A 17,114-nucleotide genomic window follows, 5' to 3' on the forward strand; every position below is an offset into this window, starting at 1 on the left:
GAGTAACTCTTAATTATTCAGTATACATAGATTAACATTCAATTCTGAATTAATAAAATAGAACTTTATTTAGTTAAATAGTATATTTAGTGATTTAAATAATTCATTACTTAACGTTCTGAAAATATGACTACTTTAGCAACAACGTAAATTTTAGGCTACTGATGTAATGCATTTATGATAAAAATTAATAAATAAAATTTGAAACGTTTAATACTAAAAATATTTTAGAATATACTATTATCTGTATATATTATTATATTATCTAATTTCAAAATTATAAATATATTATTTTCTACATGTTGAAATTATTGATGAGAGCTACAATCTACTACTTTTACCAATTACTAATCATTAGCTGCATCTCATACTCTAATTCTATTGTAATTAATTGATTTTGAATCCATACAATTAATTTTTACATAACCAACATCGAAATTTTATTTAGAAAATGTGAATTTCCAGCAAATTTTGCAGTCTGTTCATGACCCGCGGAAAATCGTTGGTGCAGCAGGAAGCTATACAAGGTCGGAGAACGCATAACATTCAATTACACAATTACTGGAAATGTCCGGAATGTTTAATATCAGAATATTTCCAGGGAACTTGTTTCGGAAATAACTGCGGCGCCGGGGAGAGGTACGAAAAATTCGATTAATTGAAACATGACGCGGGATCAATTCAACAGAGATTCAGTTCCCGTCGGCATTCTCCGGTAGCAGGTAACCGGAATGCTACGGTACGAGCAAGCAGAATACCGTGGCCGGGCGAAGCGCTGGGAAACAATCATCTCCGGCGAACGATGGGAACGGGGGAAACGAATGTAATGCACGTGTATCGATACAAATAAGATCCCCGACGCGAATTCAAATGTAAGTTGATTATCAGACCGTGGTATGAAGAAGAGCACCGGACCGAATGCATCGTTCGCTCTGGGAGTTTGTTCGTACCGTTCCTGATCGATTCTGGTAGATCTTAATTTTTAAACTATCATGGTTGCACAGCTGGTGCCTGATAAGGGAGAAAATGCAAGAAATATAAGGCAGTATTATTCATGAACAAGACAACGTGGTCAACTGTTTCCTTATTCTTGTTTTTATATCAGAAGAATCAACATTTTAAATGTCATTTATATTATATATAATTTAGATGTAATTTAAATATATAGTTTAAGTATGAAATTGTTTCTATAATGGATTAAAAAATTAAGGAAAGTAGAAAATACAGGAAATACAATGCTGTTGTACGAACAATAGAACATATTACTTCTTTAATTTCATTTTTGTTTCAGAATGTATTTGAGATATTTGCATAAAAATATTAACCCTTCTACGTCACAAATAGAAGCAAAATATGTATTAAATAAAATGCAGATTTGTGAACAAAAAATTTGGTCAATTGTGTCTTTGTTATGTTTTTATTCCAAAATAATAAAAATTCTATGCAAAGTATAATTTACATACGCGAAACCTTCACATCTAAATATTGATGCCTTCTTACGTGACAAATAGAGGTAGTGTAAAATTGTTTATTTAATAAAATAAGGAATTATAGAAACTGTTTTTTTACGATTTTTATAAAAAAATATGAAATAATTGTCTTAAAAGAAGAGAGTAGATCAAAAGTTATATTGTTTCTATCTCTCACGCATTTCCAATTATTCGCATAAATTAAAATTTTATCAAGATTTTCAGCTCCTTCTTAATTTGTCAAACAGTTAACAAACGCGTGGATAAATACGATCTTAAACAAAAAATTAATGAATCATGTACATATAATTTTACATGACAAGTACTACAAATATCAATCTCATAAATCAACGCGTGATCGACGTCGTTCAGCATGGATTACACAGTATTTGTGTAAATCAGTAGTATAAACAAAGGAATTTTATTTTACACATTTGCTTGATCGAGAATTGCAATTCGAAATATGGTACTGATATCGTTCGCTGAATTACTACGGAATTTCGTCAATTATTAACTAGACAACAATTTCGTTTTGATCAATCACTATAATTAGAAAAGTATATTCTTAGAAGTGTAAAACTCATTTATATAATAATTTCATACAAAATAAAAAATATTGGAATGAAATGAAAAAAACAGACGTCAATAAAAGAGGAAATAAAATCATTCTTCTAATGTCTTCATTTCTTAGTAATTCTCACAAATAATTTTAATATAAATCCATATACAAAAAACGAAAAAATTTTTTAATTAGTTATAAGAAACAATAGTTAAGCAACAATGTATATCTTCTTCTCAAAATTTCAGTAAATTAAGAAGAAGATAAATTCATCCTTGAATTCTTTTCAAGTGTTCATTTCATTTTCTGTCTCGTAATTGATGTCAGTATTAATCCATTAACATAAAACATAAAAATTGGTTCAGCCAATTACAAGAATCCGAAGTTACACAAAGATCTATGTTCTCTTTTAATAAATTCAATAAATTAAGAAGAATGCATCTACATTCTTAAATTTTCCTAATACCTTTATTGTTTTACTATTTAACATAATCACTTTTAGCATAAATACATCAAATTTAAGTTTTGTTAGTTAAGTCTAGCTTTAAAGTTAAAGTCTAGTTTTGTCCATATCATTTGGAATCTTAAAGTACTGCGCCATTCAGAACGAAGGTATGTATACACGTGTTTTGTAGATGCTACACAATTATGGCAAATTGGATGCATTATGAATTTCGAAACGGTCGACTGATAAATTAATTTTCTCATTTACTCACCAGAGTGTCCGCATTGTCGTGATGAAGATGTTCTGTCCACTCTGGCCTAAACCATCTAAATATCGATTTGTCGCGTTATCATGAACCAAACCGTGACATTGATCGGCCCATCTCTGCGCTGCTTTGCCCAATCCATTGTGCCATTTCTGAAACCACAATTATGTTCTAATTAGTTCACTTACCGTAATCACATGTTGTGACAACTGTGAACACGATTATTCACAAATAGGATATTTATATCCACGATTGCATTTATCGAATATCGAAAACTGGGAATGTTCCCAGAAAGATGAAAGAATTTCTCTTAATATTGCCAAAAGAGTATTAAATGTTAAAGAAAACTGGTACTATTATGTATTGTCTATAACATTGTAGACATTTCGTGTGCAGATGAATGTGCGACAATCGATGTATAACATATAATATAATCGATGCATTATAATATAATACAATCGATTTATTGTCAAAATGTTAATGTATTTATATGCTTTATATCGTATATAATATTATATTTATTTATTTGATATTGTATATATTTGTAAATACAATTTGTGTCGGAATATAACCGGTCAGAATTTTATTGAGGTTTAAACGTAACCTAGGTGTAAATGTTATTAATTTCTGCCAAATCGAAACGATAATCGAAGCTTTTCTATTACAGAAATTTAAACGTCAAAGTATAACATGGACGTGCAATAAACACACATGTATTTCTTCTTTTGAACAAAATATGGATATGTGGGAAACAAAAACGAAAATCATAGACTTGTCTTTAAAATTTTCGTAAAAATCTCAAAGTATAATTATCGAGTAATTAATATTTTCTTCCAAGAGATCAATCGATAATATCGGTGATTTTTAAAATATTAGGAAATTAGGCATTCTAAGATAGTAGAAATCAAATCGTTTTTGACGATACGACAGCGGAAGCATTAAATCAAATAAATCTTTCTATGACGACTTTTTGTTCCTCTTCGTTTAAAACCGTATAGCGCAGCTCTGTTGATAGAATATGCGTTTCTTGTCAGATTTATCCTTTTTTCATTTACTATTGTATACCACTCGTATCTTTTTTATACGGACAGATTCAATTTAGAAGTTTCCAGCTAGGAAATTTCTAGTGCGTGAAACAAAATGGCGGATATGTATTCTCCGCACAAATTGACGACTAGACTTTTTATTATTGACAACACCGTTCGAAAAATTCTAGTGTATGTTAAATAATTCAACAGAAATCCTGTCGACCATTCACGATTAACACTTTAACGATCGCACGTCTACGCGATCAAACGTCGCCAGGGGCCGGCAGTATTTTTGAAGAATTAATTTTAAAGAACTTTATTAAATTCACGAAAAAGTTAACATAAAACAAAAAACAACAAAATTTAATCAAAAATTAAAAATAGGCGATAATTACCTATAATCAAAGACGTGACAATGAAATATGAAGCCAATAGCAATATCCACACTTGTTTACATTCATAAATTATCATACAAAGAGTGTGGTACTGGTGAACAACCTTCGGCGTCAGCATCACACTGTTGTGTGAGCGGTCGGTAACGGTTGTTCCGGCTATCACACACATGCTGTGTGAGCGGTTGTTAAAGTGTTAATACAATATACATGCAATTAGATGGCACTGCATATTATTGAGTATTAGTTGGTAAGATGAACATTTGAATGCATAAAATAATACCCTGTATAATTTTAAAAATAAATTGTTAGTATATATCGCTTCGATTTTAATAAATTTACTATTAGATCTATTAGTATAAATTATTGTGCTACAGCTTGAAGCGTTGTGACATAAATGATCTGGAACTATTTATCTTAATTGGCCCCAATGTTAAGTTAAAAATAAATATTCAATTTCTTTTTATTATGAAATCTTTGTTCACGTCTGATATGTGAATAATGTTTATACATGTATAATTTATTTCATCAAATACGACGTGAAAAGTCGTGTATGTTGCACCTTACAAGACCATAAAATATTAAATATGGCTGTATAAAATTGATTTAATTCGCGTTGCATTCTTTAAAGGTCATTCACAATTAATGAAGCAACCGCTTCGGAAACTTGCAGGGATGCATCAATCCCTAAAAATAAAATTAACAACTGAGACACGAATTTTTATGCAAAATAAAAATTGTCTGCATCAATTTTAGCCTATAGAAGATGCATAGACGTTTGTTTCGCTTGTTAATAATTATAATGAGTTGAGGAAAAATCTTTTGAGTTCTTCTGATATTTTGATCCTCCTTTATTTGATCCACTCATTTTTCTCATAAATGGAGAAAATCCGCAGTCCATTAACAAGAAAAATCGTCTTTTCTGAAGCATTGAAATATGACTAAAAGAAACAACATTTGAATGCATTCTTATCTCTCCATAGTTAATCAATGAAACGTAACTTCACGGTCTATCAATAATCGATTGCAGACACAGAATCCTCGCAAGCTTTCGACAACCTCGGCGAACGTAATCACATCAGTCGATTAACAACGGGCAAAAAATTGTTTAAAGCGCGTTCAATAAGAGAAGACTGAATTCATCGAAGCGGGAAACGGACCCTTAACTGGATGCAATTAGTCTAATTGTCCCGAGGTCGTTTAACTGAAATAATTACATGGTATTGCGAGCAGAACGCGTTAACGGAAACACCGGTGCGATTAATAATCCGCGGAGAAATCTAATTCCGCTGCGAAATAGTCCACTTAGTCGGTATTAAGCAGAAATTTCGGACAGAAGTTCCATTAAAGTCGACTTCGTCCGTCGTCACGAATATTACTCGCAATTTCACTTTCATCGTTATGATCGTCTATAAGAGGGGCGAAAGGTAAAAGGGAAGGAAGCAAAGGGAGGGCGAGCAGAGGTACAAACGAAGTAGAAACGACTGAAAAAAGAAAAACAGTCGGTAAAAGGTTGAGACGTGAAAAGGGAGCCGGAAAAATCAGCAGGAAAGTTCGGAATTTAAACTCTTAGCCGAGGAAACTTTTTCTCTTTAAAATATACATAAATATCATCGCTTAATTGCGAACGAAATCTGCGGATATCTTGGAATAGACGAAATGAAAATTACATTTCGCGAAACTTCAACGATTTCGTATAATATCAAGCTATTTTCGTGATCTTTCCGGAGTAAAAGGTACAACAGAATGTAAATTCTTTTACATCGTTTTCATTAACCTTTGGCCACAACGTGGACATGATTTGGTATTTAAATATCAGTAAGGAAGCGAATTGTACGAGAATTTCCTACCACTTATATTTCTTTAATAATACGTTAAAATAAATTACGTTTTCTAAAAGGAATTATGAATGACTGAAAAGATCACAAACAAAGGGTACTCGGCTAAAGAGATCTGATTTTTTGAGATATGATGGAAACGGTGAAGAATTATCATGTTTCATGCATTATGGACTCGCTATCGAGTTACAATCTCTCAGAAAAATGATGCAACAGCGAGGCACCGGTATTTCAAATTTCTCATTGGCTTTTTCTCAGCATGCCCGAGGATATTTATCCTCGAAGACGGAGGTGAAGGCGACGGTTTGACGTGAACGTTATTTACACAATGTCGCACAGCAGAAAATACAAATTTAACCAGCTTCGATAGCGGTGGCTGGCAAGTTGCATTTTAAACGGTCTCATAAAAATGTATTCACGTATCGCGGAGTGCACACAGAATCCATCCATTAAATTCATTCCCCGCGGAGACCTACTACCGCGTCGAAATTTCGTAACCCCCACCCCACCCCGAAAAGCAGAGGGTGAAATTATACCGGCGCCAAATATTCAGGCGAATACCTTCGAAAGGTGCAACATTCGCGTCGACAAAAATTTCAACGAGACCTGGAAATATTTTGGAAAGTGGTGTTACCGACATGTGCTATATTCCCGTGGAAGTGCAATGTACATTTCGACAAACTTGTTCGGACGGATTCTGAGATACATTAATGTATTCCCTTTTTTAGAGACAGAAAACACTAGAAATTCGTACATTGGTCATGTTTTCTCCCTATGTTAGGTAGATGGATAATGTAACATTTTATTGTTCACAAAAATTATGAAATTAATATTCTATTATCAATAATGAGATTATAAATAAATGATGAACCTATTATTAACAACATCATTATTAATAAATGATGAACGTATTATTAACAACATCATTATTAATAAATGATGAACGTATTATTAACAACATCATTATTAATAAATATTAAATATATTATTAATAATGTTGGTAATAATAAACAATAAATATATGATTAATAATGCCATTATTGATGAACGATAAATGTATTATTAATAATGAGGAAATGTATTTCGTTGCCATAATTATGTTTACTCGAGCTTTTAACTAGTACGATCATTTTTACAGAAGTTTAATGGGGTCATGATAAACGGCAAATCAAAAATGACGTGCTAATCTACTTCTAAAAAACGATGCATGTATTTTATTCATAGCTTGTGCATTAAAAATAATAAAAACATGAAAAACTGATGGTTTATGACGAATGAAAATATAATGTTGCGTTCGTTCAGGATCAGTTAAGTGATGATATTATAATTTATTGCAATATTAGTTTACATTAACGATAGTATTAATTATGATTTATCAACACCGCAACAATACTATTAATTATTAAACACGATGTAATATGTTATTATTGATTGTGCAATGCTAAAAGTAAAAAAGTTAATGTTTCCATTATTTTCACAAAAATTTTGTTTAACTATAAACAATTATTCTAGCTCATTATGCTTATTCTCTTATATGGGCGAAAGAATTTTCTCATTAAATGGAAATATAAAATATGTTTCTATGCATGATAATACAGTACAAAAGCTATACATTTTCTTGCGCAAATAGGAGAATGTTCTCATGCAACAAAAATCTGTACATATTTCAATGTATTCATCATACAGAACCAAAGTTATGTCCAAAAAATGGAGACCGAGAATCCCTCGAGGGTTGACTACATGTTTTTAGCGTGAGTTTCCGCCGAAAAAGGAGATTCTTCGTTTTGTAGCGCAACGTACTGTACTATCTCGCAAAGTTTCATCAAAATTGGTCTCGGGTGGGGAATATTTCCATTTGTGTCTGTGTGTATATGTAATACTGAAAGGCCTGCGTAGTGTAAAAGGATCAACCGCAGATTTAGTCGAAAATTATGACAAACGTACAATAATGTTTTTATTTACGTTCAATGCATAAAAATGAGTCTTTCATCTGTTTCTACCGTGTTTTATGTTGAATGATTTTCAAACATATTTTCTAGTCAATTAAGTGATTTTTCGACTTCTTTGATCAGTTTACTGGCTAAGTACATATGTTGAGTCATGAATAGACTATAGATTTTATGCATTTACCATAAAAATTTAAGAATACTGTACATTATTAATATAACAGGTATATACATTATTTTCAGTTCATTAAAATTACTAAAACGTGTGATACAATTTTATTCAACATTAGATTTATACAATTATTGCAGATAGTCTTATCTTGCATAAAGGAGTGCAGTCGAATACACAAATTTTGATATAACAATCTACTAATACTGTCATGTACGAAGGGTTTCTCCGAATATAGCTACCTGGAGCCGTCCAAAGGATTAGAATCACGTGTCATCTTTCTCTATGAAAATTTGAGTATGTAAAAGACTCAAGCACATGTTACATACGGAGATTACTCCCGTCGTTTTTTTTACTCCTTCTTGAAGGTTTACGCTTGTTAACGGCGGCCGGGAGCACGATGAACGCGATTCAAACACAGAAATGTTTAGTCTTCCGACGGACGCCAGCCTAAGGGCTGGGGACCACCTGTGTCACTGTATCATCCGCGGTGTAGGCCCCCACGAGTTAAATACAAAAATGTTTAGTCTTCTGACGAGCGCCAGATTAGGGTTGGGACTACCTGTGTTACGGTATCATCCGCGGGATGATCTGGTCACGTAGGCCCAGCCCCCACTACCAAATTTTCCAGTTCAGCCGAATATAAAAGGGACAAGATTTTTCTCTTCTTCGGGTTAGTTTCAAGTCAAATCGCGACGACGAGACGTAGCGAGATCGAGCCGAGTTCTCCTTCGAGCAAATAGTAACCGCGTACGTGTACGAGGTAGTTAGCCCCCGCCGACTTGGTGCTTAACACGTTGACGCCGGCGCCAATATTCACGATTTTCTCTGTGAGTTGGCGCCCGAAATTTACAAAAATTAAATAATTATGTTAAGTTTATAATATTGAATTTCTATGTTTTTACTACTGTTTATATCTGTTTATACTATGTTTATATCTGTTTATACTATGTTTATATCTGTTTATAATGTTCAGATAAAATAACAAAAACCTATTTTTTAGTATCTATTTTGTCAAATGCAAGCAGAATAAACAAATGTACGCAGCCCACGGATCTGACACGTATGACCCACCGGTAGATCAAGCCGTCATCAACGTGTTAAACCAGGGAGCGTGTCTTAGGACTATCGCGAATTCTACACTACACTTACACCACTTGCAATAGACTGAACTTGTTATATTATATTAACTTTACTTGCAATTCAGTGTACAAGTTATTCAATCCAATTCCTAGTTCGAGTCAGTTATTTTTAGCGATCCCACAAAGATACACCTTTGCCGCTCGAGGTGTATCGATTAATATTTCTTTGGAAGTTACGAGGCCAATTAAAATCAATCTAAATATCCACAAAACTCATTTACCTTCGGCCACGTGTGCAAACTGGCCCTCGGCTCGTAACACACAACTAGAAATCGGATCAGTTTCCAGTCAACAACTGACAACGGAACGCTGGCAAGAACGAGTCTTATTCTCTTTCGAACAAAGACACTTCACCGACCGGTCATTCAATCGTAAACATTTGAATGTTTAAAGTGCCCGAGTTATATTGTGTTATATATTGCTTATGAAAACTTTAAATCAAACTTTGTGAAAATGGTTTTCAGAGATCATTCAGTCTCTGTTATTATTTGGCAACTAAAGCTACTAACATTTTCATGTTTCACATTTCGCGGTAGCATTGTTGTGTCGTATCGTTCGCCTCGTTGGTGACTTAGATTTACGACCGGTTAACCTTTTAGATACGGCAGGATTTTGCGCAAATAAAGTTTTTCGTAACTAAATTACGATTTTCTCTTAATATATATTTTTTTCCGGATATCTATATATAGTACTAATAACATATATTCTTTTCTTAATATATTGTATATACACACTTTCACTTTAATTGTTTGCTTTAATAAATAATAAAACAATTGAGTAAAGCACGAGCCATTCGCGAAAGCCACTATAGTGGCGCGTAGTATCTAAAAGGTTAACGAAGAAAGGTTGTAAGGCTAACTCCGGAGAATCCGTTTATTTACACTTTGTACAGAAGTAATCTTAGCTGCAAAGGACTTGGCTGCAGTTGTAGCTAATCTCGATATAATGACGTCGCGATTTATAATCGATAATTGATTTTTTGAACTTGCTACCTCGGTGCAAGAACGATTCTAAACTTGCTGCACTTGTTGCAAAAACGAATCTTAGCTTACCGCATTTGATGCAAAAACGATTCTTAGCTTACTGCACTTGATGCAAAAACGATTCTGATATTTTGTTGCCGTACTAGCTTTTACAAAGCTCGGTCGCAGGAGGAACTTGGTGGAAGTGGAAAAATGTCTAAAGTAGGGGGAATGAACCGTAAAAATAGCCGTTCGCGAAACGGTCGCAAGCCTGCCTTGGGCCTTCAGGCCTCTGTCCGCGGAGCCCTTTGGAAATCCCCGAGGTTTATGATGCCAGCGTTCGCTATTGAGACCGAGAGCAAGAGATTGTAAATCGATTACCACGCGTCGCGCGAAATATTAAAATTACTTGATGGTTCGGTTCCTCAAAAATAGCCTTTTACCATTGCTAGCATCATAAACTGTAAATTGGTCTTCCTTGTTTGAAGATCGTCCTTGGGACCCCATGCCCAGGACGGAACAAGCATTAAACAATATTTGTTTCATCTATTTTAACTATTTCATTCATCGCGGAAGGTATCTAAAATTTAAAAAAAAAATTTAATAATACGGAATCTTACTGCGGTACAATCTAACATTTTTACCTCGATAATTATTGGTAAAAAGCCGATTTATAGGCTACCGGTCGGTAAAGTGTTAATATCGAGTACGCAAATCGTAATAAGATAATTAGTACCCGCCAACTCGGTGCGACAACCGAAAGCATGATCTAGAATCGCGATTACATTTTTTTCAACATATATGTGGAAATGAGAACGGTAGCAAGCGACTGAGCGAGACAGAAGCGTATGCAGAGAGTGAGTAGATGTGTGCATGTGCGTGTGCTATTGAATATGTTGCGTTATGGAAAAGATGAAGATCGGAAGGGCGAGGCCCAAATGATCGAGACATAAGAAAGACAGTCCTAGTCGTATCGTCGAGCACGTCACACGACTTTTCTTAATCTGTATTCATTATTGTTATATTTGTTCGTTATTAAATTCCGTTTTTCGTTAAAGCGCGTCACTTATTTCCGCTTCCTGGTAACCCATCCTACAAATATACAACTGTAATAGATTGATTTTATAATACACTAGTTTTTACCATTTAGTTCTACGTGTGTTAAATTAATCATTTCAATTTCCTGATTCGAATTAGTAGTTGGTACGTCCCGCAATGATACACCTTTGCCGTTCGAGGTGTATCTTAGCACATATTTGTCCACATGACGAAAATTCGCCATTTCACAAACAATCACCAATAGCTAAATATCGAAAATTCGTCATTTCTATATTACAGAAAATGATCGATTTTTGTTCTTTTAATTCTAAATAAATTAAATTCTCATTTTTACCAAACGGTAATAATTCCGATAAAGAACTGAATTAAAACTGATAGTTTGATTGTTATTGTTTAGTATTTTTTAGCGGGTAGAGAAAATTGTACACACATCTTCAGTTCATAAATACAATGCATCTGAAAACTGCTACTTTGATATGCAAATTAATTGATACATGTTTATCACAGATCCAAAGCTTTACTCTTCTGCTCAAATTTAGTAGAACGATAAAATATTTTCGTTTACATCTCTATAATAAAATATTAATTCGCAAACTTCATACAACATGTTTTTCAACCTGTATAATAATATACAAGGAATAACATATTTCGATTCCGAAAGACTAACGTATTACCGTTTCGTAGCGGAGCAAAATTTTTTTGAACACAGAAATTGAAAAATCAAATTTTCGCTACCTTGCCCACCGAGCAATGGAACAAATTCAAATTTAGTAAAAATATTTTGAACTAACGTTTCCATTCCTTGTCTTTCGTTTTATTAATCTCACAATTTCCGGTTCCGGTTTAATTTCCTATTTAGTTGAAACCTGTTCCGTATTAATTACCACGCGAGTTCCTATGAATGCAGGTAAAAAAAAGTTCGTCGAACGTGCAGCATCAATATATTGGCGATCGCGGAACATTTTGGTTATCTACACGAGGGTTGAACTAGTTTTCAACTCGAATTTCATACTGTTCGGAAATTTTGCACGCGTAACCAGAGTCGAATAAATTTGCCACAATAGTTTCGCCGATAACGAGCACCTGCATATCCGTCAGTTTGAATCGTATCCATGGAATGCCCGGCTGCCACGGCCAGATTCCGCGGAACATTGTAGCGGGATAACAAACTCTCGCGCATTTTTGCCGTTTAATTTCAATTAAAGCCAGATTTGTTGGGCACGCGGCAACAGGAAAAGTTCTTCGAGTTGTCGGATCCAATACGCGTTACCCTGCGGGACGGCGACCGAAGAATCAAATTAGGTTGTTTTTACCGTTGCTGTAACCGGATCTATATTTATGCTTTTCCGGCTTCTCGTCTGCTATTGCGTCGAGACTCCGGAGTTGCGTGCAGCGACTAGCCCATTGATCGCTGCAGAACTGGTTTACTTGTTTGAAGTAGAGTTTGAAAATACAGAAATTAAGGAACGCGTTGCAGAAAAATATTAGAATGAAAGTCGACGGAGGAAAACGAGTCGTGCCACAGTTTCTAAATGAAATTGCTACTCGCGATTATATTATCTTGCTTTTTATTGCTCGTAATTAATGAATTCACGGTGATATTTATTTGGGAAAGAGAAACGAATAGCATTCGTTAGCAATAATTATCGAGAGTTTGCAATTTATAATTACGAAGTTCGTGATCAATTGTTCAATAGTAACGAGGATCATTTTAATCATTTTTATTAACAGATCTAGCTACATAAATTGACAATTTCGTTTGAAATTATCATGCAGAAAAAGATTTGTAATATTCATTTTAATTCGACATAACAATTGAAAATTCTATTAGCAGATACTCTGATATTTTAATATGAATAAGTCTATAAATATGTTTTGCCTGAAATCAATTTTGCCTGAAAAATCAATTCATGCATTTTTTAAATATTTTAATATCTGTATTAGGTAATTAATGTTGAAACAGTAAACACATTTATTAATTTGATTGGGCAGGGTTTAATGAATAATGAATTTTCCTGTAATTACAATACACGACGCTACATAATTCGACAGTGTAAATATTGTCTTTGTTAATTGCATGACACAGGAATTGCGTAGTTTTTAATATTTCTTAATTGAAAACATTGCAATCTTTAAATTTATCAAATAGTTTTAGTGTTTATATTTGATTTATACATTCATGCCACAAATGCATAAAATCCGCGAACTATTTGCAAAAGTGGATTATATATATTTGTATCACAAATGAGTACATCAAGTGCAAAAATATTTAGAAAATTCAAATATGCTGTTGCATTATTTTCAGCTGTCATTCGAAACAGTACAATAAATAAAAGAATTAAAAGTATTATCGTATTACCTTCAATCTATCGAAATTATTTAACAAAAAAATAACATTGATTACTTTGAATAGATGCAACAAATTTGAATGTTATACAAGCATCTACAATTTACTAAAATGTATAAAAATGTCCAATCCCTCATAAACAATAAAACATGTTGGATTTAAGATGATATAAACAAAATTACATCCACCTATATTTAATTAGCAAACATTGACACCATATCTTCCAAACGCGATTACCAAAATCGATAATCCAGTTAATGCGACCACGCTGAAATAATTAAACTTATAACAATAAGAACAAAAAAGTACCGTAAAATCCCAAAACGGTGAAATAATAATTTAATTTCCTTTTGCAATGAACACAAATGAAGGCTCTAAACCGTATGTTTCGTCTCGGAACAACAATTCTAATATAAAATATTCGACACAAAGGCTCTTCGAGTGCAGGAAATGTTAAAGCCATAAATCGGTCGAAGCCGCTCCTCCTCAGAAAATCCATCGGGCGACCGACCGACCGACCACCACACGGGCCTACAAGCGCCCTTCAAACAATTGATCGTGATTGGTTCCTTATCGGATCACTAAAATCGTATAAATATAAGGCATTTTTTAGAAATCAGCAGTACAGTTTAGAAACAGTCAGTCGAACAGTAGTCAGGAGTGAGAGTAACGCAGGAAGGAAACAAGGGTGATGGGCAGCGACTGAGTGACAATCAAGCAGCAACCAAGGGAAACAACTACGAAGAACAACGAGAACAAGGCATCGCTACCACCCATCGATCCGTCACATCCGAAACATTTCCCATTTCGAATATCATTAACCCTTTTGAACGAGGCAACGCGCTGCGCATGATGCGCGTCGGCAGTCTTCGATGTTCGCACTTACGTCTTTAACCTTTTCGCGCCGAGCGCCGCATATACGCGGCATCCACTCGACGGATATATCTGCCGTTCGGCTCTGCGAGTTTCCATGTGAATGACGGATATATCCGTCGTTCGGCTCTACGAGTTTCCACGTGGATGACGGATATATCCGCCGTTCGGTTCTACGAGTATCCATGTGGATGTCGGATATATCCGTCGTTCGGCTCTGCGAGTATCCACGTGGATGTCGGATATATCCGTCGTTCGGAGCGAAAGGGTTAAACCTTCAATAAATTGTTAATTATCAAAACCTCGTTGAGTCCTCAATCATCTCAACAAACGCGCCTTCGAGTGATCTGCGGCAATTGCGTACGCGGACTCGACGCAACAGCATAAAGAAATACGATTATTATTGCACTTAGCGACAGTCTCTAAGTTGGAATTGCCAGAGCCCAGAGTGTAACGATGGGATGGGGTTTAAGCGGGTTCGAAACGAATCGCTGGTCGTTTGAGCGTGTGAAAATATTTGTAACGCGGGGAACACCTAATGACGGTGTTCTCTTCGGCAGGCAAATTTCCTCTCGGCGAAGCAATGAGCCGCACGGCCCGACTCGCCACCCTAAAAAACAAACCGACCAGCTGCTTTTGTCGCGCCGGCTAACGAACCGCGGGAAAGATACAAAGGAAATACAGCAGTTCTACCGAGTTAACACTTTATTTGATAACGTCACTGTCCCGAGAACATCATTCTAGCGCGGTTTAATTGGAAATTCCGCGTCGGCGGGCATCCCTATCTCGACTCCACGGTGTTCACTGTTTTCTTCGTCCTTTTACATCGATGGTTTCTACGGGGCTCTTGCCGTGGCAATGAAAACTACATCGGACTTTCGTATGTCGCGTTAACGTCGTTCAATGAATTTAGCAGCTGTGTATGTGCCGAAACCTTGTTCCGAGATACAGTAGGATTTCAGTTATACATATGAGCAGAGCGAGAGACAACCATCTACGGATATTCGCGTAATTTTTGTATAGGTCGAGTTTATTTGTCTAAAAGACCAGCAGTTGTTGTTTAAAAAGTGGCGTTTATACATTAAACGTCCGTTTGGAATGTATATGGAAGGAAATGGACTATTTGATTAAATTATCTTTCATTTAAATATCCGACATATGATATACAGATCATAATACCTGTGAAAATGTTTAAGTTTGTTTCGAAAGTGATCCGAGTATATTTGACTGCAGTAATGTGTATATGATTCACGTAATAAATGCTATTATTTTAGTAGGAATTGTAAACTTAAGTACCTTAGATACACTTAACTTTGATACAAATAAACTTATTTTCCAAATAGACAACTCAAGTAATGTTTCATATAACCTAATACATAAAAATATAGACAGGGGTATCTTTTTATAAAAAATACAAAGGTTGAAATATACTAATATTAGTATATGTACTGCCGAAGCAAGTACAGCCACGTCAGGTCTCGCGTGAAATCATAGAAAAAATAATAACCTGAAATCATACATAAATATAAATGTTATGCCGATCACATTCTATCAACTTATTAGAAAATTTCTTATGGTAAAAATAAGATAATGTTATTAGTAAATTGCAGACCTTTATGCTAAATGAAAATTGTCTACATCGGTTTTAAGGAGCGGAAGTTAAACTCATTTCTGTGCTTAATTATTTTTATATGATCAAACCAATATATAAGTATTTTGAACATTCTCAAATGAATGAAAACCACTCTCTACATTAATGGATGTGAATGTGCTCATGTTCTGGTAGAAAATATCAATATTCTTCTAATGTATGCCAATACCATTATTTTTAAATATTATATTATATTTTATTTTACTATTTTACTATTATACTATTAAATTTTTAATTTACTACAGTCTTTGTATATCGTTCACATTCTGTTACATTAAATACATTCAATTGCACTTCGGAAATTTTATCATAAATAATACTCTGTATCATACTTTACGCCATGATTACATGTAGGATCGGGTTTTAGGTGATTGACTCCCGCAATACCGCAATGTCTTAATAACGAAAAAAGCAACTTTATTAATAGAATAAAATGTGAGAGATATAGGTACAAAAACGAAATACAATTATTAGCTATTCACCGTAGCTACGACCGATCACAACTGAGGATCGCTTCGGCGATCCTCTCCGCGTTACCGCTGATCGCTTTCCTTTGTTTTTTCCGCCGAGCGCAACACCCGGCCATCCACCAAGTCACCGCGCTCGCGACATCCTACATACATATATTATGCGGAAATATTTCACGAACAAATAATTAATCAAGATTTAGAAATTGCTAAATGAATCCCTCAGATAAATAATCGTTACAAAAGAAACATTCCGCCATAATTCAGTTTACAGCGAAGTAAGAAACGAGAAGTCAACGATAGAAACGTGTCAGCAAGACGAATCCATAGAAGAAACAATCGAGGAAGAGAATTTTGATAAATACGCGGTCATGTATCTACGAAACCGTACATGCGTCGTCTGATAAATGGTTGAAGAAATGAGGTGCATATGAAAGGAGAAACTCGGAAATTTGGGCGAACGGAAACTGGAGATGGAGAGCCGGAATTCGGAACGTGTGTG

At 34.6% G+C, this 17,114-nt stretch overlaps 1 protein-coding gene across 7 annotated transcripts in view; it reads right to left on the bottom strand.

Annotated features, from left to right (window-relative positions):
* LOC144474200 (cysteine-rich secretory protein 3) overlaps positions 1 to 17,114 on the bottom strand; it is a 224,041-nt gene that overhangs the window by 23,929 nt on the left and 182,998 nt on the right. For all 7 annotated transcript variants that reach the window (XM_078188851.1, XM_078188849.1, XM_078188850.1 and 4 more), the window contains one exon: positions 2,745 to 2,890. In XM_078188851.1, the coding sequence (XP_078044977.1) occupies positions 2,745 to 2,890 (146 nt within the window). The remainder of the gene's footprint in view (positions 1 to 2,744; positions 2,891 to 17,114) is intronic.

The sequence above is a fragment of the Augochlora pura genome, chromosome 8, assembly GCF_028453695.1.
Source record: "Augochlora pura isolate Apur16 chromosome 8, APUR_v2.2.1, whole genome shotgun sequence".
NCBI classification, from domain to species: domain Eukaryota; kingdom Metazoa; phylum Arthropoda; class Insecta; order Hymenoptera; family Halictidae; genus Augochlora; species Augochlora pura.